We start from the raw sequence: 19,523 nt of genomic DNA, 5'->3' as shown, positions 1-19,523 counted from the left end.
AATTTATTTTAAATCTTGTTTGATGGCCTTTTTATAACAGCTGAAGGTAGCATAATTACTTGATTGTGCTATAAAAGGCACTATGTGCCTTGAAAATACATAATGCTAATACCAGTTTAACTGTCTTGCAAGCTTATTCTACATTCTTGATGATTTTCTGTCATGTTACAGCCATAAACATCAGTGTAGCCTAATGGGACTTTAGATAGAAGACTAAGAAATTCTGATAAGGCAATGTTTTATTCATGGTTTTAAACATTTTTACAAAACAAAATCTGTTCAGGCTCCTCTCCAGTGGAACCAGCTCCCAGTTTCAGTGTGTGAGGCAGGCACCCTGTCTATCTTTAAGACAAGGCTTAATCATTTTATAAAGTTTATACCAGGATTGGCTTAGGTTATTGTGAGTATCTCTGTAATTTTGCTGCTGGAGGACAAGATCATTTTTCTTCACTCTGCTACTTTCTCATACTACTATCTACTTTTGCATTTTCAGTTGTTGCAGCAATTTCTCATCCTGAGCAAAGTTAATAACTTGATGGTTTACTTAAATGACATTTTACCAATTTGACTTTGTCCAATTAGATCTGGTTCTCACAAAAATCACAAGACAAATTTTTTTCTAGAAATGTTTTATTGATGTTTAAGCATGAAAAAAACGAAAATTGGATATGTGGATTGTATGTTTTCAGATAAAAATGATGCCTCTTAGAAAAACAAACATAAAGCAGCACTTAGAAATGTGAACATTTTGATAGCGATATGGGAGGTCATAAAACTCTATCTTGCTCTAAAATAAAAAGCTGAGAATATGCCTAATTTGATTGTCTATTGTAAGATTTGAGTATATACATTAATTCCTTGTGATCTCCTGAAAGTGGTGATAATATGCTGACAACATTGTCATATAAGAAAACTGATTGTTTTATACTCCAGGACAAAGTGATGTTTGCTACAGTTTCAGGTAAAGCTTTGAACGACACGTCCCTTCTTATGTTGGAAACCAAATAAATGAGAGGCTTCGCTGTAATCATCTGGATTTGTAAAACAGATAAAAGGTGAACCAACCTCCTCCAACGTGAAATAAACACCAGGACCACAGTGTAGTTTGCATCTCACAAAGCTTATTATAACAACTTTAAGCCATTTACTAATCAGGACACAAAGGTGGCTGTCTGTACCTTATTGCATTGTGATAAAACAACAAATAGCACCTCACCTATCCCCAATAAAAGCATCATGTAGGAAGTATATCTGCATGTCCAATAATTCGTCTATGAGTTAAAATGTGCAGGTTGTGTTTTTTCATTTTACCCTGAACCTTTATGAACAGCAGCCAAATGGCCCTGAACGCTCCGCCCCCCGGGCCGCTGCTGCTGCTGCTGGAGAGTAATACTGTCAACAAAAAATGAAACAACAAAGCTGCTTTGGGGTAAACAATAATAAAAATTATTTTTAAAATGAAAATTACAGCAGATTATTATCAACATATATCATTCCTCCTTTGCAGAGGCACAGCATTGTGAATGGACTCATGAGGATTTCACAACCTTGGATTTTTCCCACATTTCCAATTAGACAATCCTCCATTAGGACTCTGGTTAACCGGGAAAACTTCGGAATGGGCTTTCAGGGGCAGTAGCCCAAGGCTCTGATTTTTGAGGGTGGCCATAAAAGTTTTTTTGATTACTTTTTTTTTTTAATGAGTGAGTATTTTGTTAACTTTGTACTTTATATCAAATTTATAGGCTTAAATAAGTTGAGTTGCCTGAATATTTGGGGATTTTTATGAATATAGACAATATTCAAGTATTTCAAAAAATTATAGTACATTTCTTTGTAAACAGCATGGAGATGTTCACAAAGAAACATCTTTTGAACAAAAGATAGTCACCTATTTTGAAGGTGACTATACTATACTAACTTGAACAAGTTAGGATATGTCTATGGGCTACTTAACATGAATCAATTCATATTTGAATGAATGCATTAAAGCAGCAAAGATAATCCTTTGCTGATGTGAAGGATTACCTATTAATGTACTGTAATTTGCATTACTAAAAGATTTTTTCCTTAGTGGTTAGGAAACCAAAACTTGCTCTAGACCCAAATCCAACTCTGCTGATTACACATGTAACTGTTGTCTAATTTATTTTGTCCTTTAAATCTGTGAGAAAACATCGTTCTTCATTAATTGTGGTTATTTTTTATTCGTTTCTTGGAGCGCATATGCAGTAAAGCACTGAACTATTAACCTCCTCTTCTTCAGCCAAATGCAGAAATGTGTGATTTAAAATGATTACTTTAAATCCTTTTAAAACATGAACACTAGGGGTTTTACTGAAGCACAATCTACTCCAAAAGTTCTGGGTCATTTTTAAAATACTGCCTTCACTGCTGCTTCTGTGGCAAATTACTACCCTGATAATCTCCTCTTACCATAGTACAGGTGCTGTAGTCGATGAATAAGTGCCCTAAGTGTGCAAATAAAGAAATCAGTTCTGTTAAGAAATACTGCATCCAGCTGACGTCTATGTAATATTTTATAAAAACACAATTTCCCCACTAAAGCACCAAGCTTATGTGGGCCATGCATTGCAAAAGCACCAGGTGAAATACTTTAGATGTGATCAGAGCAGAGAAGCCACAGTGTTTATAGTTGCTATGGCTACCGGTGATAAACCTCCTCAAACTGTAGACAGAACCCAAAGCATAAGCACACTACGAAGCAGGCATGTTGTTTCAGCCGTCAGGCTCTGCTGCCCCCCTCAGGAAGTCATGGGAGATGACAGTACAGCCCATGACTAGTTTAGGGCGTGCCACATTGCACAAGAATGTGAAATACTTTCTGACTCAAATCTACACTCAGGGTCTGCATTCAGAATGCAGTCTGTCATTGAATGATGAGGCAGCTCTTCTTCTGTACATCAGGCTCTGATGTGACAAGTTTCATTTCCTGTTTCTCTATCTGCTGCTGTAGACAACCTTCTCTTTACATCCTTCTCATGAAAATAATACAAAAAATTAGAGGCTGAACAAAAAAAAGTTTTTGGTAAATGGCAAAGAAAGTGTTCTGGAAGGTTGGTTGATAGACCTTATCTGTCACTCACTCTGACACACACACATGCGCACACACACACATTTCTTTGTACAAGCTCAAGTGGGATGAGGGTTTGGTGTCCATAGTAACGATGCCTACAGGATGACACAGGGACAGCCACGACTGTTCTGTTTCCCAGTTTGTTGAGTTGGAGGAGGAGGACTCTCCATCTCCTGAAACCGTCTGAATGAGGAAGATGGAGACAGACAAAATAAAAATGGGATCAGATTTATGTTTACACACAAACTGTTAACACTGCATTATGACTGGTGTGTGAGTGTACCTGTAGTCTAATTATTTACATCTAAGATATCTTGAAGGTGACTATACTATACTAACTTGAACAAGGTAGGATATGTCTATGGGCTACAAAACATGTTCATTACAGTTTTTGCACAAAATAATTCTCAGATTATGAGATTTCACCTCCTCACTTTTGCTTCTTTGAATGAGCTGTTTTAACTCATTAGATAATAATAATAATAATAATAATAATAATAATAATAATAATAATAATAATAATAATAATAATAATAATAATAATTAGAAAAACAGCAACATCTTGCTGGCAAAAAAGCTGAATTATTTTTTTTTTACTTTAGTTTTCTTTTAATGGAGGAGCAAAAATGTGCAGGAAGTATATTTTGCACAATAGGTTCCCTTTATGCAAGTAAACATTTACATGTTTATCTTCCAAGTTAAACATGCAAGCATCCCAAAGCTGCGATGTACTGGCCTGTCCAGGGTGACCCAGCTGGAGGGAGCCACCAGCACCCGTCATGACCCCACTGGGGATAAGTGTGTGGAAGGAAGGAAGGAAGGAAGGAAGGAAGGAAGGAAGGAAGGAAGGAAGGAAGGAAGGAAGGAAGGAAGGAAGGAAGGAAGGCCTCTACCTGATGATCTGCACCAGCTCCACAAAAGCTTCATCCACATTGTAGCGATTCTTGGCAGAAGCTTCCATGTAGTGGATCTTGTTCTCTCTGGCAAACGCCTGAGCGTCCTCCCTGGAGATCTGCAGACACATCCAGCTTCATGTCAAATCAAGTAAGGACTCACAGAACGAAAAGGCCAACTAACACCGTCAAATCTCTGATAAGTCCCTATGTAATTGTGCGTATGGTCCTAATCATTACAGTACACAGGCTAAAAAAAAAAGATGATTTGTTAAATGAACAATACACTCAGATTAGTAATTATGCCAAAACGTACAAAAAAAAAACAACATACGTTTTGCATTTAACACAAAAGAAAACCCTTTGTCTGTAATATTCTATCCAGAACAAGTGGAGGCTTTAATCCATTAAGCACATTTTACTATCCAGTTATTAACCAGTTAATCCAGGAAATGGCCAACAAATCAGCCCTGGACAGCACTGATGTTAAGTCAAACAGAAAGGCTTTCCACATGTTGATGTTAGGATTCTTGAGTTGCAGGGAAATCCTGTTCTATAAATGATCAAGCACAAAAATGAATTTTAGGCAATAACATTTTTATGTTCTTATTTTAACAGGAATTTGTTTATTTGCACATTTTATCATATTTCTAATATTATATTATTAAGGCTTAATGAAAAGTTTGTAGAATATGCCTATTCTTATCTGATTAGTCATCAGATTAATCAATTACTAAAATTATCATTAGCTGCAGTCCAACCGCACTCTCATAATATTTTCCCAGAAGTCTTTGAGATCATCAAAATATTTTTGGGCCTTTGTGTTTTTTAGGGTCAGCAGTGGTTCTGCTGACCCTCGGACATGGAGGCCATTTTTGCAAAGTTTCAATGACTTTCTCACATTTCTTCAAATCAGTACATGATGAGTTGCTTTTTGAGATCTTTTAGCCCATGTCATGTTGTCAAGCAGGTGATTATGTGATTTCTTGATTCTACTTGTCATGCACTAATAAGCTCTGTGTGTGGCTTGTGAAACTGAACTAAAAAATGTGGTTAATCACAGTAAATTCCTGATTTAATGTCCCAGCTATTATTCTTGGCTTTTCACCCCCCCACCCCCACCCCACCCCACCCACCCACCGGTCCCCATTGATGTTACAACAGTTGATCTGAATGTCAACAGCGCCTAATACAAACCTTCATCAATCAACCTCCCTGGGTTGATTGATGAAGGTGGTTCGCCCAGGGCGCCAAACAGGCTAGGACTGCCTCTGCGTACCACTCTATGCTGCTCCAGGTCAGCCTTGTTTCCAACCAGCACCATGGGAAAGTCGTCTCTGTCCTTTACCCTCAGGATCTGGGTGTGGAACTTCTGGACCTCATGAAAACTGTACGGATCACAACAAAAAACAATGAGCACTTCCAGTATCTATACAAGCACTGACTTACAAAAAACGACAGTTTAAGTTATGGATTTTAAACTAATAAATGATAGACATGCCCCGTGATGGATGGTGACCTGTCGACAGTAACCCCACCTCTCGCCCATTGACAGCTGGAGACAGACACCAGCACCCCTCCTGACCCCATTAGAGAAGCATGAATGATGGATGGATGAAAATAAAAAAAATAAAAACTTGATCTGAGGACAGGTTAAACTGTGAAGTATATCGTTGTTCATAAAATTATTTTAAAGCATCTTTGATTATTTCATTATAATTACGAGCATCTTTAATAAATCTTTAATATGCGAGATATTCTGAGTTGAGGCCCTGTTTCTAAGAAGATTGACCAAGTATCAATTAAACTTATTAGCAAACTCATACATCTTTTGCCTCATGAAAAATATACATTTTTCAGTTTTCTTTGTTAAAATCTGCATCTCTCACACTATTCAGACCAGGCAAATTGAGGGAAGATCCTCAGTGCATAAAAAGGCAGCAACATCTTTGGAATGTTTAAAGACTTTTTCCCACCCGTTATGATCGGTCCTGAAGCACAGCTGGTTACAGCATTGACAACATGATCCTTCTCTAGCTGCTGCTTCACCGAGTAAAACTCCTGCTGCGGAAAAATCCTCAAACATCATGAACCGGCCGTCTTTGTGCCCTTCTTGCAAATCTGCAAGAGGGGCAGATTTGCAACTTTCAAGCTTTATCTTGAAAGTTGTGGAGCTTCAATAAAACTCAAATTTTCCAAATAAAATTCAAATTCACATTCAAATATACTTTATTGGTCCCAAAGGAAAATTAAATATAGTAAGTGAATAAATTGAGATTATTAAAAGGGTGATGGTAGCTGGTGATAGATGTTGGCAGGAAAAATCTCTTGTAGCATTCTGTATTACAATGAATCTGAAAAAGCCTGCAGACAGTCTCATGAAGAGGATGGTCAGAGTTTTTGATTTTATGATGTGCCAAATATAGAGATGCAGATACAGATTTAATCCAATGTATAACATATAATTTCATTTTTAAAAGCTAATGTGGAATAGTTTTTCACTTAAAAACAATTTTCATGCTTCAAACTTGAGACTGTAAGTCATTTTTGAATCATGCTGTATTCCAAGCAAAATGTTTTCCTATTATTATTTTACTAGAATTTTTGGTCACTACTGATGTCGTTACCAAAACCCTTTGCAAAACCAACCCTAACTTTCGTCATTTAGATGCTAGAAACACAGAGACACACACGCACACACACCAGGTCATTACCTGCCCCGGTCGTTGAGAGCAAACACCAGTAAGAAGCCTTCTCCAGAGCGCATGTACTGCTCCCTCATGGCACCAAACTCCTCCTGGCCTGCTGTATCTAGAACTGATACACACAGAAAAATTACACTAGACACTGTGAATATTTTGGCCAAAGCGAGTCCAGTTTTGTAAAACGAATAAAATACAGTCACCACCGTTAGCTTGTTAGCCCTTCAGGAGTTCTAAATCTGGGTGTGTCCTTTATTACTCAACCTTTGGACTTATTGGGTCAGCATTGCCATTAATAGTTTCTGCTGCAGACATTTGTTCATTTGTGATGGTGGTTCGCTAACAAAAACACACAGGGGTAAATTTAAAATCTAAATAAATACAAAGTAAACTATTTCCCTCCCAAATGTAAAGTCAAACATGCAAAATGGAGGCAAAATAATCTAAAAAGCAGCTACTGAACACACAAGAAAGAAATCATTCCTGAAAACACTGCAACAGACCAATAGCATGTGAAGAAGTCAGGGGTGTGTGTAACAAAAAGCATCCGGCAGAACTGTTGGTGCTGTCCACTAGTTTGTAGGTATTTTTACAAAGCAGAGATTTCCTTCTACATTTCAACTTTTGTTTGCAAAATAAAGTTTCTGGTTGGAAACAAGAGATTCAACAGATCTGAATCTGATCTGTAAGTGCAGCTTGACAAATCTGAAAATGTTTCAAGCTGCACTAAAAAGAGAATCAGATGATACTGCTGAATAATCGTAGGAAATAAAAGCAATTAAATCAAAGCTACAAGCAGTGCTGGTGACCCTCGCCGCTCAGCGCCGCTCTGGCCTGGTGGTAGTGGTAGCCTCCTGTAATATTCCCATGATAACATGATTTCTCCATTAACTTAAGAGGTTTGCTGGCATTATCACAGGAGGTGGATACATTTTATCCAGTGGGATGTTGACATCTGTGGGAAACTATGTTAAAAATAAAAATTAAAAAAAAAGAAATGTAGTTTCCAACGCAATAAGAACATCTAAAAAAAATAGAACTGGTACCTTAAGTACCAGTTCTTAAGGTACTGAATTCTTTTGTCGAAATTCAGTGTAATTATTCAATGAAAGAAATAGAAAACAACTAAAAGCTGCATTTGTTGTTATAGCTAGATTTTAAAACATTAATTAGTTCTTTTTCATTTCTATTCCAAAGACTCACAGGTTGCAAACCTTGGACTTAAACTAACTTGAGAGAATCAATCAGAGAAGGAGATGGTTTAAATCATAGGACATTCATAAATTAGAATGGCATAGTCAAAGTTCACACATTATTTCAACTGACAAAGTCCACAGATGTGCTCCCACCAATCTGAGCAAAAAATGGTTCAACTACAAAGTATTGTAGTGTCTCAGGTACTACAATACTTTGTGTTGGTCTATTACATGAAATACATTTCACTCGTGGTTGTGATGTGGCAAAATGTGAAACAGTGCCAGGGGTGTGAATACTTTTCCTAGGCATAGTAGAGTCATTTTCATGGAGTTCTAACAGACAGCAGATGTCCAGAATTAGGATGGAGGTTTATCTGATGTTTTCATGAAATGGTGAAAAAGCAGCATGACCCAACTCAGCTGGCCTGCTGCAAGTCCAAACAGGGCAGTGACACACACACAGGGAGCAAACACACACTGCGTGAGTCTTCTCAGACTCTGGGATGTGGAACAAAACTGTTGACACAATCGGAGTGAATCAGTGTAATGTGGTGCAGCCTTACTGTCTAGCCGAGTCTCCTTCCCATCCACAGTGCACACCTTGGTGTAGGAGTCTTCAATGGTGGGGTCGTAGTCTGACACAAAGTAGGACTGTCGGACACATTCAGCGTTAGTGGCGGAGCAGTTAACACAGTGTACTGATTTCTTCTACTTTCTCCAAACAAAAACATTATTCCATCTTAAACTACAACAGAGACTTTGCTTGATCCCATTATTCACCTGACCAACATTTAAATAAGCCACTTGTTGGAAGGCACTGAATGCTGCAGTTCATTCACTCCAGCCCTGTTTAGTTGGCTTTAATCGAACTCCAGTTCGTTTGTCAAGAAAGTCTGGTTTGTTTGGGGATGTGTGAATGTGCAATTGAACTGAATGCTGAGGTCAAAGTTCACCCAAAAAACTGCCCGCCAAAAAAGTCTCAGTTAAAGTGAAGTGAACACTGGTGCTGGTGATGCATACTAAATCACCAAGATGACCGGAGGCCGCTCCCAAGCAGTGCATTATGGGTAAACTACAAAAACAAAATGCACTAATCTAAAACAAGCAGGAGAAATTGATCATGTTTTTATTTAACCAAAGACAAAAGAGAAATCCTACAACCACTAAAATTTGACCCTACTCCATTTTTGTTCACATTTCATAAAATATAAGCATGTTATGTCTTCTTCAGAGGTTTGCGTATCATTTCCTTCAGTGGTTCTTTGGACCAGCCAATTATGTGGAGATTTTAGATTATGGTGTCTAACCAACCGCTTTCATGAAAACTAAGTTCCTTAAGGAAAGTGACCTTTGTTAGTAGAAAAATGTACTCTGAAAAATAATAAAAACGTTTCAAGAGGAGTTGAAGAACCCAGTCATCTCCAAGGCGGCCTCAACTCCTAGGTTATTCCCTGCCTTTTGTTTCGTAAGGCTGGGAATTCTTTTTTTTTCTGACGAATCCCAGGTAGAAAATGGAGAACAAGACTTCACAGAACACAATATGTTTGCAGAGTGCCAAAGAAAAAACAAGATGCCAACTCTGCTTTGAGTGGATTTGGGTTAATGGCATCACATCAATCAAGCTGACCAGCTGGAACTACTAAACATTGTGGTGGAAACTTCCTGACTGATTTTGACTAAGTGTTTGGCCAGTCTATCCTCACTTAATTGTATTTTATTGTTGGAAATTGTCCCAAAACCCACATAGTGTTCTCCAACTCCTCACCTTCCGGATGTCACCATGCAGACTAAAAAAATGATGTCTATGAAGAAAAGTCTGGCAACTAGCTTTAACTGGTCTGTGCTGCTCTTCATCAAACCAAACCACTGCTATGGATTCCTTCATACATAGTTTGTGATCTGTGAAATCTTCAGTTTAATCTGGAAAAACATGTAAGGAACCATTTCAGTACATCTTAATGCATTTACACCACTATGGATGAAGCCCTACTGGACTCCATCCATAGTCCAGCTATGGATGGACCTCAGTGCAGAACTCCTGGGTTTGATTCTCATTCTCAGACCATTTGTCTTCCCTCTCTGTCTCCACCCTACTTTCTGTTAATGAAAGTAACAGAAATTACATTTTTAATTACTTAAAAAGGTCATTAGAACTAAAACCAATCTTTAAAAACAACGGTGGACTGAATTATTTTGAAGGGTCACCAGATTATGAAGGTTTTGTTCTGTCTGATGATTTTAATGCTTTCTGGGCATGTGGAATACATTACTCAAAATAGGAACAGAATCAGACCTTTGTGTCCAGGTGTGAAAAGTATGAGTTTTAGAACCTTGAGATGAATGTCCAGAATACTTAAAAACAGCAAACTGGTCCTTTAGTCGCAGTGAGGAACCACAACCTAACTTCAGGACAACCCGCATTAGAAAGGGCGAACTGGTCCTTTACTTCCAATGAGGAATCACAACCGAACTTCAGGGCGAACTGGTCTTTTACTCCCAGAAAGGAATTCCATCCTAACTTCAGAACAATCCTCATGACAAAGCAAGCAGGCCGTTTCTGTAGAGACAAAGTTCATGTACCTACCTGGATGAACTGGATGGTCAGGGCGCTCTTCCCCACTCCACCTCCTCCCACCACCACCAGTTTGAATCTCTCTTCTTCCCCACTCATTCCTGACGGGGAAACTTTCTTTGAAGATTAAAAAGCGTCTCAAGGCCTGATTCACCAGGTCTCGCCCAAAAAGCCCAAACCAAAATCCCCCCAGACCTTGAAGCGTTAACCGGAGCTTCAAACACGGACACACTGCACTTCTATCGGCACAGTTTCAGACTCAAACTTATCGTGCGCATGTTTTTTCTCCCCCTGACGACGTGTTAGCGGACAGAGCCACACCTGGGTACCAAAGTCCTCCGAAGTCCGGCGGCGTAGTTTAGCACCTACTTTCGTCTTGATAGAGTTAGGACAGAAACAGCTCCGGTGCTGAGCTCTTCCCTATTCTTTCTGCTTGTCTTCTACCTCAGCCCTGAGCAGCTTCTGAGGGCGGAACTGCTTCCTCTTTAACCCTGTGAGAAACCTGAAGCAGCGGGGCTGAGCTCGCTTTCAGGCCAACTTTCACAGAGCAGCTGCCTGTGGTGGGTGTCTGACTTTCCTCTTTGAAATGCCTTGTTGATTTGCAGCTCATTAATGCTGAAAACTGTTCCTATTCAACTCAAGTTTCAAGTGTCACTTTCCTTATTTGGTCATACGGGATGTCCGTGACATCATTTCAAGTATCTCGCAGGATGTACAATCAGCGCAAGCTCGGAAAACTTTTTCGGGGAGCAGTTTCATGCTCGTAACCTTTTCTGTCTGCTAAACAGGTTGAGTTTAGCTCAGTTGGTCAAGAGCAGAAACGTTAGAATGGGTACAGATTTTAAAAGACGTGTTAAATCATGTAAGCTTCATTCAAGAATAAGTCAAGAGCAGAAAAAGCCTACATAGAAATGCATGCCTCAGGCCACACAAACTACGTGGACATTTGCCAAAACGTCACACTCCAGCGCCACCATGCAGACTAACTAACCAACACTGAAGCCGTTGCTGAGCTGTTGAAAAGTCAAGAAGAATGTATTTGTACCCAGTTACCATTTCCTTGTGTCACTCAGTTCCAACCATTGACTTCAATGTGAAAGTTTAACATTAAGTTTTGTGCAACTGTGTTGGATAAAATGATTCTGTGTTCTTCCTCTGTCTCTTTTATCTGCTCACATGCACAGGACTGCATGCTTACATAACCATAACATTTAAGGCTGGCGACAGTGTTATGTATCACACATAAACAAAACCTGATTAAGCCGGAAAATAGACTCAGAGAGGGAACAGAATGAGGTAAAAGCAGAACTCGCGCTACAATCTTTTCTTCACTTGGTGTCGCCCTTAAGGTGAGCTGAGTGCAGCCCAGAGCTGAACGGTCTGTTTGCAACATTTGATCATTTTTCAGCATTAAAGGCTGTTTTATACTTAACCAAATCTCATTATTTCTCAAGGTAATGGCAGTGAGGGTTATTGGTTTGGTCCCGAAACTAGTAAACGGACAAAGTTGGTGCACAGAAGGGAAAATGGGTTAACTACAACAACTGTGCAGAGGGAGGAGAATTATTTGTCATGCATTTTTCCTGTTAAACCCCAAACTAAAACCCCGTGACACCATCTGGGCCCCTTTATTGATGAGCCGGTGGGCAGCCAGGAAAAATAATGACAATTGGATGTTTTTCTTAGCAGAGCTATTTGTCTTATTTATCTGTCCCTTTAAAGCTACATTCACACAGCATCTTAATGCTCAATTCCAATTTTTTTCTGAAATCCTTTTTTGACTAATCAAGTCAGAATGCTATGAAACTTAGTAAATAATTTCCGATCCCAAAGCCTTCCCCCTGCGCGCAGAAGAACGTTGACATCACATAACACATTTATGAAGTAATTTATGAATCGATTTTAAACTTTATTTAGCAATGGGTCACAGCAGGAGTGAGGTGCATGTGATGTGCTTTTTATGAGCGAAAACAACGAAATTGGGCTGTTCAGATTGCTGTGGGAAAAGTCTATATGGGCCCAAAAAATCTGATTTGTGTTGCGTTTGCTTACTGTGAGTATAACCTAAGATACTGTCAGTTTGGGAGCTACCATTTGACCAAAACAACCTTGAAAAGCTTATAGTTGGTGAAGATCACTTCAATAGCTCACATCTTCTAGAAGTCTAGTAGGCAAACCTGCTGAGCAGTAAATACGGCAAGACTTGACAAAGCCACATTAAAGAAAGTAAAGGCAACAATGAAGAATGGTGTGAAATGTGCGACGCTCACTGATTTTTATCAAGAGTAGAAGACAAGCACCTAGCGTAAAATATGAAGCTAATGTCGCCACAATAAGTAGCTAAGCTAAACAACAGCCTGAACTAAATTATATATTTAGGTGAAATGGTGTTTTATAAATACACTGAATTGAACTGCCGTTTCAAAGGAGAGTGATCAATGCAGACAGCTTTCAGGAACTTGTTTTTTTGTTGTTGTTTTTGCAGCTTGTTAAAGCACATTTAGCCAAATATTAGTATCATTTTGAACAGGCATAACTGCATTAAATTTAGAGCTCTAACATATGTTTTCTGTTTTGAGTGAGTTCAATAATTTTCATAATTTGGCTTCAGAATAAAAGTCTGGTATAATTCCAATACAAACTTTTATTTTATAACTAAAAATACACTTTAATTTTTATAAATAACATAAGTACCAAACAAATAACAGGATTTATATTGCCTTCAGGATGGCAGGACTTTGAATTAACTCTTTCTCAATTATCAAGATACTGAAGAACAAATTCCATTAACAAGTCTTTAAAAATGTCAATATGTTTTAAAACGAGTAAAACATACAGCAGGTCAAGTCCAGAGACCTGTAAACTCTTGAAACTTAAACTTAAAGAAGATTAAATACCAACAGAGCCCTCATACCACATTTAGTGTTTTTCTTATTACATTTCAAAGCCTATCTTTGTGGCGGTTGACATTTTCTGTTTCTGTTTTATTGCCCAGAAGTAATTGAATTAACACTTGCACTTCGAAAATCACCATACCCCTCCCACCCCCAAAAAACCCAGATTGAAACAATATTCAAGCTGCTGATGATGCAACTTAAGTTTTTCCACTAATACAAACATGCAACAAGGTTGGGTTTCAGTGTGATCTTTTATTTATTTCAAGATGTTGCACCACAGACTTTTCAAAACTGCAGCAGCTTACAAAGTGAAACATGAGCTGTCGACTGTTAGTATGTACCAAACAAGAAGCGCTTGACAAGAATAGTTCTTAAAATCAACTCTTCAATAAATATATAAATAGAAGACAATGGTTTCCTTCAGTATTTCTGTAAATCCTGTGTTGTCAGTTTTGTTCTGATGAACATGCATGAGAACCGGTCAGGTGTAGCTCCGCTCTGCAACCTCAGCACCTATAGGGCAGCGCAGGTTGTCCCATCTTCACCGGGTGGACCAACCCCAGCAGCACCCTCTCTCCCCAGTCCAACAGCTTGTTCAGAGTGATGCCGGACGGCGATAACAGGCCTTGTTCCTTCTCTTCAGCTCGGCTGCAACCACTGAGACGAGGACTTCGCTGTGGGTGGGGGTCGCCGTGGACTGGGGACACTTTCACCACTGATTGTGGGCGGCTGCTCACCGAAGAGGGCGGGCAGAATCCCAAGGGCGTCAATGAGAGCGTGAGGCTTTTACGCTTCTCCAGGACAGAAGTACAACCTGATGGGAATTGTAGTTGTCTGCACTTTGGTAGAGGATCTCTGGACTCACAGAGGCTCGATGCAGGAGCATCGCATAGCTTTTGGTTGCATCGTTGGTTTTGACACGCTGTCAGGTCAAAGGTCCAAGGTCCTCGCTTGTTACCGCTGTCGTCTAAGAGCGATTTTCTCATCTGAATTATTGAGTCTTCTGTGGCGGTGTGGACGCAGTGGTTTCTGTTCTGACTGCGCAGTAATCCGGTCCCTCCGTTCTCTGTGGACGGCTGCTGATTCTCCTGCTGCTGCCTGGTCATATCACAGCTGGATGCCTTCTGGTCCAGGATGCCTTGGAAGTGCTGCAGCTGACCCAGGAAGTTGAAGTTTGGGGAAATGGAGGGCCGACGCTCTTTCACAAACCTTATGAGGGGACAGAAAAGATTTGGGTTAGACTGATTACATGTCACTAACTGGTGAACTTTTGCATCTAAATGTAGAATATCCAATATAAAAATGTAGACTACACCACTGGGTCAGAGCTACTGGTGGACCACATAATGACTCATATCTGCTCTGTAAATAACAGTATAATTGAAAAAGAAACAAACAGAGAAACATAACTAGAGAGACTGCGCAGAGTAGAGAGAATGGAGCTCCACTCAGCCCGTTGTGGGCCGAGATAAGTCCAAATTCTGCTTCTGTTCAGGAGATGCTGGCTAAATGCTTGACATCAAAAATAACAACTTTTTAAATCCACTGTTACTCCATGACAATATATTTTACAGGACAATAAATTGGCCCAGAAATGATTGCTATAAACAATAATGTTGTTTTTAGGCCATGTTCAAGTAATACATAGATAATGTTATAATAATGCAAGTTTGCCTCTCAAAGACCAATAAGCTTTAATTTTGTACAAACACAACAACCAAACAACAATAAATAAAAAGCAAATAAAATCTACACACAACCAAAACCATGCAAAAAATGGATTATGAAGTCTCTCTAAACAAGATTAACCTTCAAAAAGTATTAATAATAAGAATGGATATTATCAAGCTCATTTTAATTTGATTTTTAATTTTAATTGCTTATTGCGGCAGGTTTATACTCCACGAACATGAATAAAACGCACTCCAAAGTTTCCTCCAACAGCATAGGTATTTTTTTTCCTTTTCTAAAATAAAATTCTCTGCTTACTTCAGACATCTTCACAGGTGCCTTAACCCAAGTCACCTGTGAATTTGTGAGCCAAATAAAATGTGTGTAATTTGCAAGCAGTACCTGTGTTAATGCTTAACTGTGTAGAGGTCTGGTAAAATGAGGTCCTACCACTCCCCACTAGTGGTTATTGTACCCAAGATCATATTACCGTAATTTACTTTCTTTTTTGGGGGGGTTATTTGCAGAGTTTATTTGTAGGTTACATTTTTTTTGTTTTTTGTTTTTTTTTTTAAACCAGAACAAGAGCAGCAGCAGGAAACAATGGAAAGATCTTTGTATGCTTGCTAAACCGGGATAAATAAACTGTGAAAACAAACTCCAAGTTTTTTTTTTGAAATTGGATTTCTTTTGCCTGTGAACGAAACATCACCAGAGTGCAGAAGTGGCTCCTAGTTTGAACTTCTATAACATGTCTGATTGTCACTCTATTCCTTGTTGTCGGACAAAGGACATTTTTCAAAACACATAGTTCAGGCATCTAAAGTAAGATAGTGCTACTTAATTGAAGCTCAAGGCCTGTGTGCTGCACCTGTAGGCGTGGTCCAGGTCCATTTCCAGGCTGTACATGATGTAGGCCACAGCCAGAGCCGGGGAGCGGGAGATTCCTGCAGCACAGTGCACCAACACTGAGGCCCCAGAGGACATGGCTGAATCTGCACACACAGCATCGTGGCACATAACACTCTTATTAGCATGGCTAATCCAGCTAGCACAGTCAGGACTGAAGAACCAGTCAACTCCTAGCATTAACATGGTAGTGCAACAAAGAAAACTGTGAAGCAGATGTTTAGGGTGAGGGGGGGGGGTTCTCACCTATGAAGCTGAGAGCCTGGGGGATCCAGGGCAGCAGGTCGTCCCACAGGGAGTCATCGATGGGAATGCGCAGGAATCTGGAGTGAGGCAGGAAAGACGGCTGGGGGCTGCATCGGCTCACACTCAGCACGTAGGAAATACCCAGAGAGGTCAGTTGGTCCTGAACACACACATTTTCTAATGTTACTCTTTCTGAACTTTAATTCAGAAAACTGCTTCAGTGCATTTTCTTAATACGTTCACATCATTCTCCATCAAAATATGAGAAATTCCAAAACACCAAGTTAGTGTAGATTTTCTCCTCTGTGTGGTTTTGTTTACTTGTTTTAAAATGTTCATCTGGGGAAGCTGGAGTTCTATTTTTGTTGATTATTTATTTATTTGATTTGATTATTATTATTTTTTTTTTTTGCTAAAATACACACAAGATGGAGTCAAGCAACTTTCAGCCATTACATTTTTGGCTTTAAAAAATTGAAATCAGATACGTATCATTATATTTTAGGCCGATCATTTAATCGGACTTTGAGATCATAGAGGTGAGATCAAGTTTTATCATAGTTAACAAAAACTAACGAAATAAACTGAAACTGAGAACATTAACTGAACTAAATAAAAACAGTAATTAATGGGGGGAAAATATAACTAACTGGAACCATGTCATGGATTTATAAAACTAAAATGTACTGAAATTATATGTATAATACCGTTCGTTTTTGTTTCTCCTTTTTTCAGCGGTTACCACTGCTTAATCGGTTGAAAAGTTGAAGTAAGGGGATTTTCCGAACTGTCTTTAAATGCACCATCTGCGTACGCATGCTGACGCCCCGGTTACACCTCTGGGTCTGATTACAGGACGGAGAGCAGCTGTTGAGCAGAACTGAACGCTCTTCATCATGTTCAGCAACTAGTCATAGTCCTTTTTTTATTTTTTTGACGGTGTTGTATGACTAATCAATGGTTGAAAATCATAATTACAAAATTATGAATGAAGTCCCGGGCTGCACAGTGGCGCAGTTGGTAGCACTGTTGCCTTGCAGCAAGAAGGTCCTGGGTTCGATTCCCGGCCGGGGTCTTTCTGCATGGAGTTTGCATGTTCTCCCTGTGCATGCGTGGGTTCTCTCCGGGTACTCCGGCTTCCTCCCACAGTCCAAAAACATGACTGTCAGGTCAATTGGTTTCTCTAAATTCTCCCTAGGTGTGAGTGTGTGTGTGAATGGTTGTTTGTCCTGTATGTCTCTGTGTTGCCCTGCGACAGACTGGCGACCTGTCCAGGGTGTACCCCACCTCTCGCCCGGAATGTAGCTGGAGATGGGCACCAGCAACCCTCCCGACCCCATTAGGGACAAGGGTGAACGGAAGATGGATGGATGAATGAAGTCAGTTTCACTGACGCGAATCACTGCTGGCTCTGACTACACATCCAAACAGACTTCTGTTCAAAGGTTGCAGTCAATGTGGATTAGATGGTTGCTATTAGTTGTGCTTTTTTATCTTTATTTATCTTGCGATTTTGTAATGATATTTCCGGCTCCCTTTTCTGAATAAACTTTGAAACTGATCCACAGATGAAGGCATCCATTATTACTGCCGTTAACAATGACCTGCTGTATGTCTACCTTCTTCTGCACGTGCGGGTCGCTTCGAGGTTATAAACCACACAGAAGTTTGATTGTACTTGCATTAGTGACCAAGCAAATAAAAAACCGGAACTGAACGTCAAAGCCTGCTGTGTGACCATAGCCTATGATTCAAAGTGCCCCCTTCTGGCTGCCCCTTTAAGAGAACTTTGTGGATGCGCCGCTTGTAGGGGCACTAGGCACTGCGCAGAATCACTGTTATTTTGATTCTTACCTGCGTCACGTCGCGCTCCGCTCCGAGGTAGAGCCGCGGCAGGATGACGGACAGCTGGGGTCGCTCTGCCTCTGCGTCTCGGGACCAGACCATCTGCAGTGTCACAACATCTAAGTTAAATGGTGGCTTTTATTCTTCTTTTAAAAGCAGGATATTATTCATGCATCCTCTTCTTAGTCGCTAGGATTGTGAGTAGCATAAGTAAGTGACGCAATTCACGGTTTTCCTTCTTAGATCAGGAGGATTATTGAGCTTTTCCTGTTGCTATCTTAGACAACAAGCAAATGATAAATAGCCACTGTTCTTTCTGCTGGTCATTTCCCTCATGCGCACAGATTATTTTTAAAACAAACTTTACTTACTGTGTGGAGCGTCTTCCTCTTGCAGTAGCAGAAGCCTCCTCTCTGTTTGCAGGCTGATGAACAAACTCACAGTCCGTAACTGCCTAGAAACTGGCTCCTCTGACTCTGTTGTGCTTCTAAACGATGAGCTCATCCTCTTTCCACAAATAGAGCCGCTATGGGTGATGTCATCGTCAGCCTATCACCGTACTTCCACACGCGCAGGCGCACCGTCTCATACTCTTGCAGGAAAGACTTAATCTGACAAACACCAGAGTCTAATTTATTGAATTTGGTTTTAGTTCTCTTCATCCCTTCCATCCCGCACGGATGTGTGGAGCTGTGGAGCTCCTCATGCATCACACGCAGTGGCATGCGCTTCATCTGACCATCCATTCTCATTTGTGGTTAAAAACAAGCCATGAAACTTAAAGCATAGATCTCCTATACATTCATCTCTCTCGACGAAGTTCCTAACCTGAAAATGTAATTAAAAATTAGCAAAAGAGCTTGAAATAACAATATTTTCCCGCAGTGTAAATATTCCTTCAATCAGTTTAATTTAGTGCGTCATATTGAAAAATACTGAACAGGTACCAATGCCTGCATATTAATGCTTATATTAAATGCCTCCTATAGAATAGAATAGAATAGAAGTACTTTATTCATCCCAGCAGGGAAATTACTTCGCAGTTACAGCATAGAGACAAGACACAACAACAACTACCACTGAGTAGTAGTTGTAGATAAAATAAAAAAAATAAAAATAAAATATAAAATGCTGTTAATATAAAAAGCAACTTAGAGCAGTCCTTGCAAAGATTCAAAAAATGCAGGTACAGTATGTATATGTAAATATATGTACAGCACCCCTGCTGAGCAGGGGTGTATTCTTGAAGTTTCGAAAGAGGGTAAAATGGGGGCCAGTGGTTATCTTGGGGTGTCACAAAAAATAAAACTCAAGCAGAAAGAAGAATAAGTTTTAATAAAACTGAATGACCCAACATGGTCAAAGATTTACATAAACATAAATACACAAAATGCCTTTCTTACTAACTGAAGCTATTTATTTTCTTTCTTAAGTTATTCATTAAAAATAGCATCCACACAAGACTGGAGAGCTACTGCACATCTGATTTCAAAGT

At 39.6% G+C, this 19,523-nt stretch overlaps 2 protein-coding genes across 2 annotated transcripts; both read right to left on the bottom strand.

Moving 5' to 3' along the window:
* Positions 1 to 612: 612 nt before the first annotated feature.
* On the bottom strand, positions 613 to 11,077 carry rras (RAS related). The gene is made up of 6 exons (XM_028022627.1): positions 10,473 to 11,077; positions 8,452 to 8,539; positions 6,705 to 6,807; positions 5,270 to 5,378; positions 3,991 to 4,109; positions 613 to 3,280 (listed from the first exon to the last, which is right to left on the bottom strand). Exons 1-6 carry the CDS (start codon positions 10,557 to 10,559, stop codon positions 3,193 to 3,195), a joined length of 594 nt encoding a protein of 197 aa, XP_027878428.1. The 5' UTR covers positions 10,560 to 11,077; the 3' UTR covers positions 613 to 3,192.
* Positions 11,078 to 13,589: 2,512 nt separating this feature from the next.
* On the bottom strand, positions 13,590 to 18,612 carry LOC114147890 (dual specificity protein phosphatase 16). Its single transcript, XM_028022623.1, has 5 exons — positions 18,400 to 18,612; positions 18,038 to 18,130; positions 16,184 to 16,343; positions 15,900 to 16,023; positions 13,590 to 14,566 (listed from the first exon to the last, which is right to left on the bottom strand). The coding sequence occupies exons 2-5, from the start codon at positions 18,128 to 18,130 to the stop codon at positions 13,864 to 13,866; spliced, it is 1,080 nt and encodes a 359-aa protein (XP_027878424.1). The 5' UTR covers positions 18,400 to 18,612; the 3' UTR covers positions 13,590 to 13,863.
* Between the last annotated feature and the right edge of the window lie 911 nt (positions 18,613 to 19,523).

Source organism: Xiphophorus couchianus, chromosome 7 (assembly GCF_001444195.1).
Source record: "Xiphophorus couchianus chromosome 7, X_couchianus-1.0, whole genome shotgun sequence".
NCBI lineage: Eukaryota > Metazoa > Chordata > Actinopteri > Cyprinodontiformes > Poeciliidae > Xiphophorus > Xiphophorus couchianus.
Note: the sequence above shows the minus strand (reverse complement) of the source record. Positions and strands in the feature narration are given on the sequence as shown.

Excerpts from the sequence above, each read along its gene's own strand:
- rras (XM_028022627.1), bottom strand. The coding sequence starts at position 10,559 with ATGAGTGGGGAAGAAGAGAGATTCAAACTGGTGGTGGTGGGAGGAGGT. Across the intron at positions 6,808-8,451 it reads GAAGGAGACTCGGCTAGACA|TTCTAGATACAGCAGGCCAG; the intron begins GTAAGGCTGCAC and ends TGTGTGTATCAG. Across the intron at positions 5,379-6,704 it reads GCTCTCAACGACCGGGGCAG|TTTTCATGAGGTCCAGAAGT; the intron begins GTAATGACCTGG and ends TGATCCGTACAG.
- LOC114147890 (XM_028022623.1), bottom strand. The coding sequence starts at position 18,130 with ATGGTCTGGTCCCGAGACGCAGAGGCAGAGCGACCCCAGCTGTCCGTC. Across the intron at positions 16,344-18,037 it reads CGGAGCGCGACGTGACGCAG|GACCAACTGACCTCTCTGGG; the intron begins GTAAGAATCAAA and ends GTGTGTGTTCAG. Across the intron at positions 14,567-15,899 it reads GACCTGGACCACGCCTACAG|GTTTGTGAAAGAGCGTCGGC; the intron begins GTGCAGCACACA and ends TCCCCTCATAAG.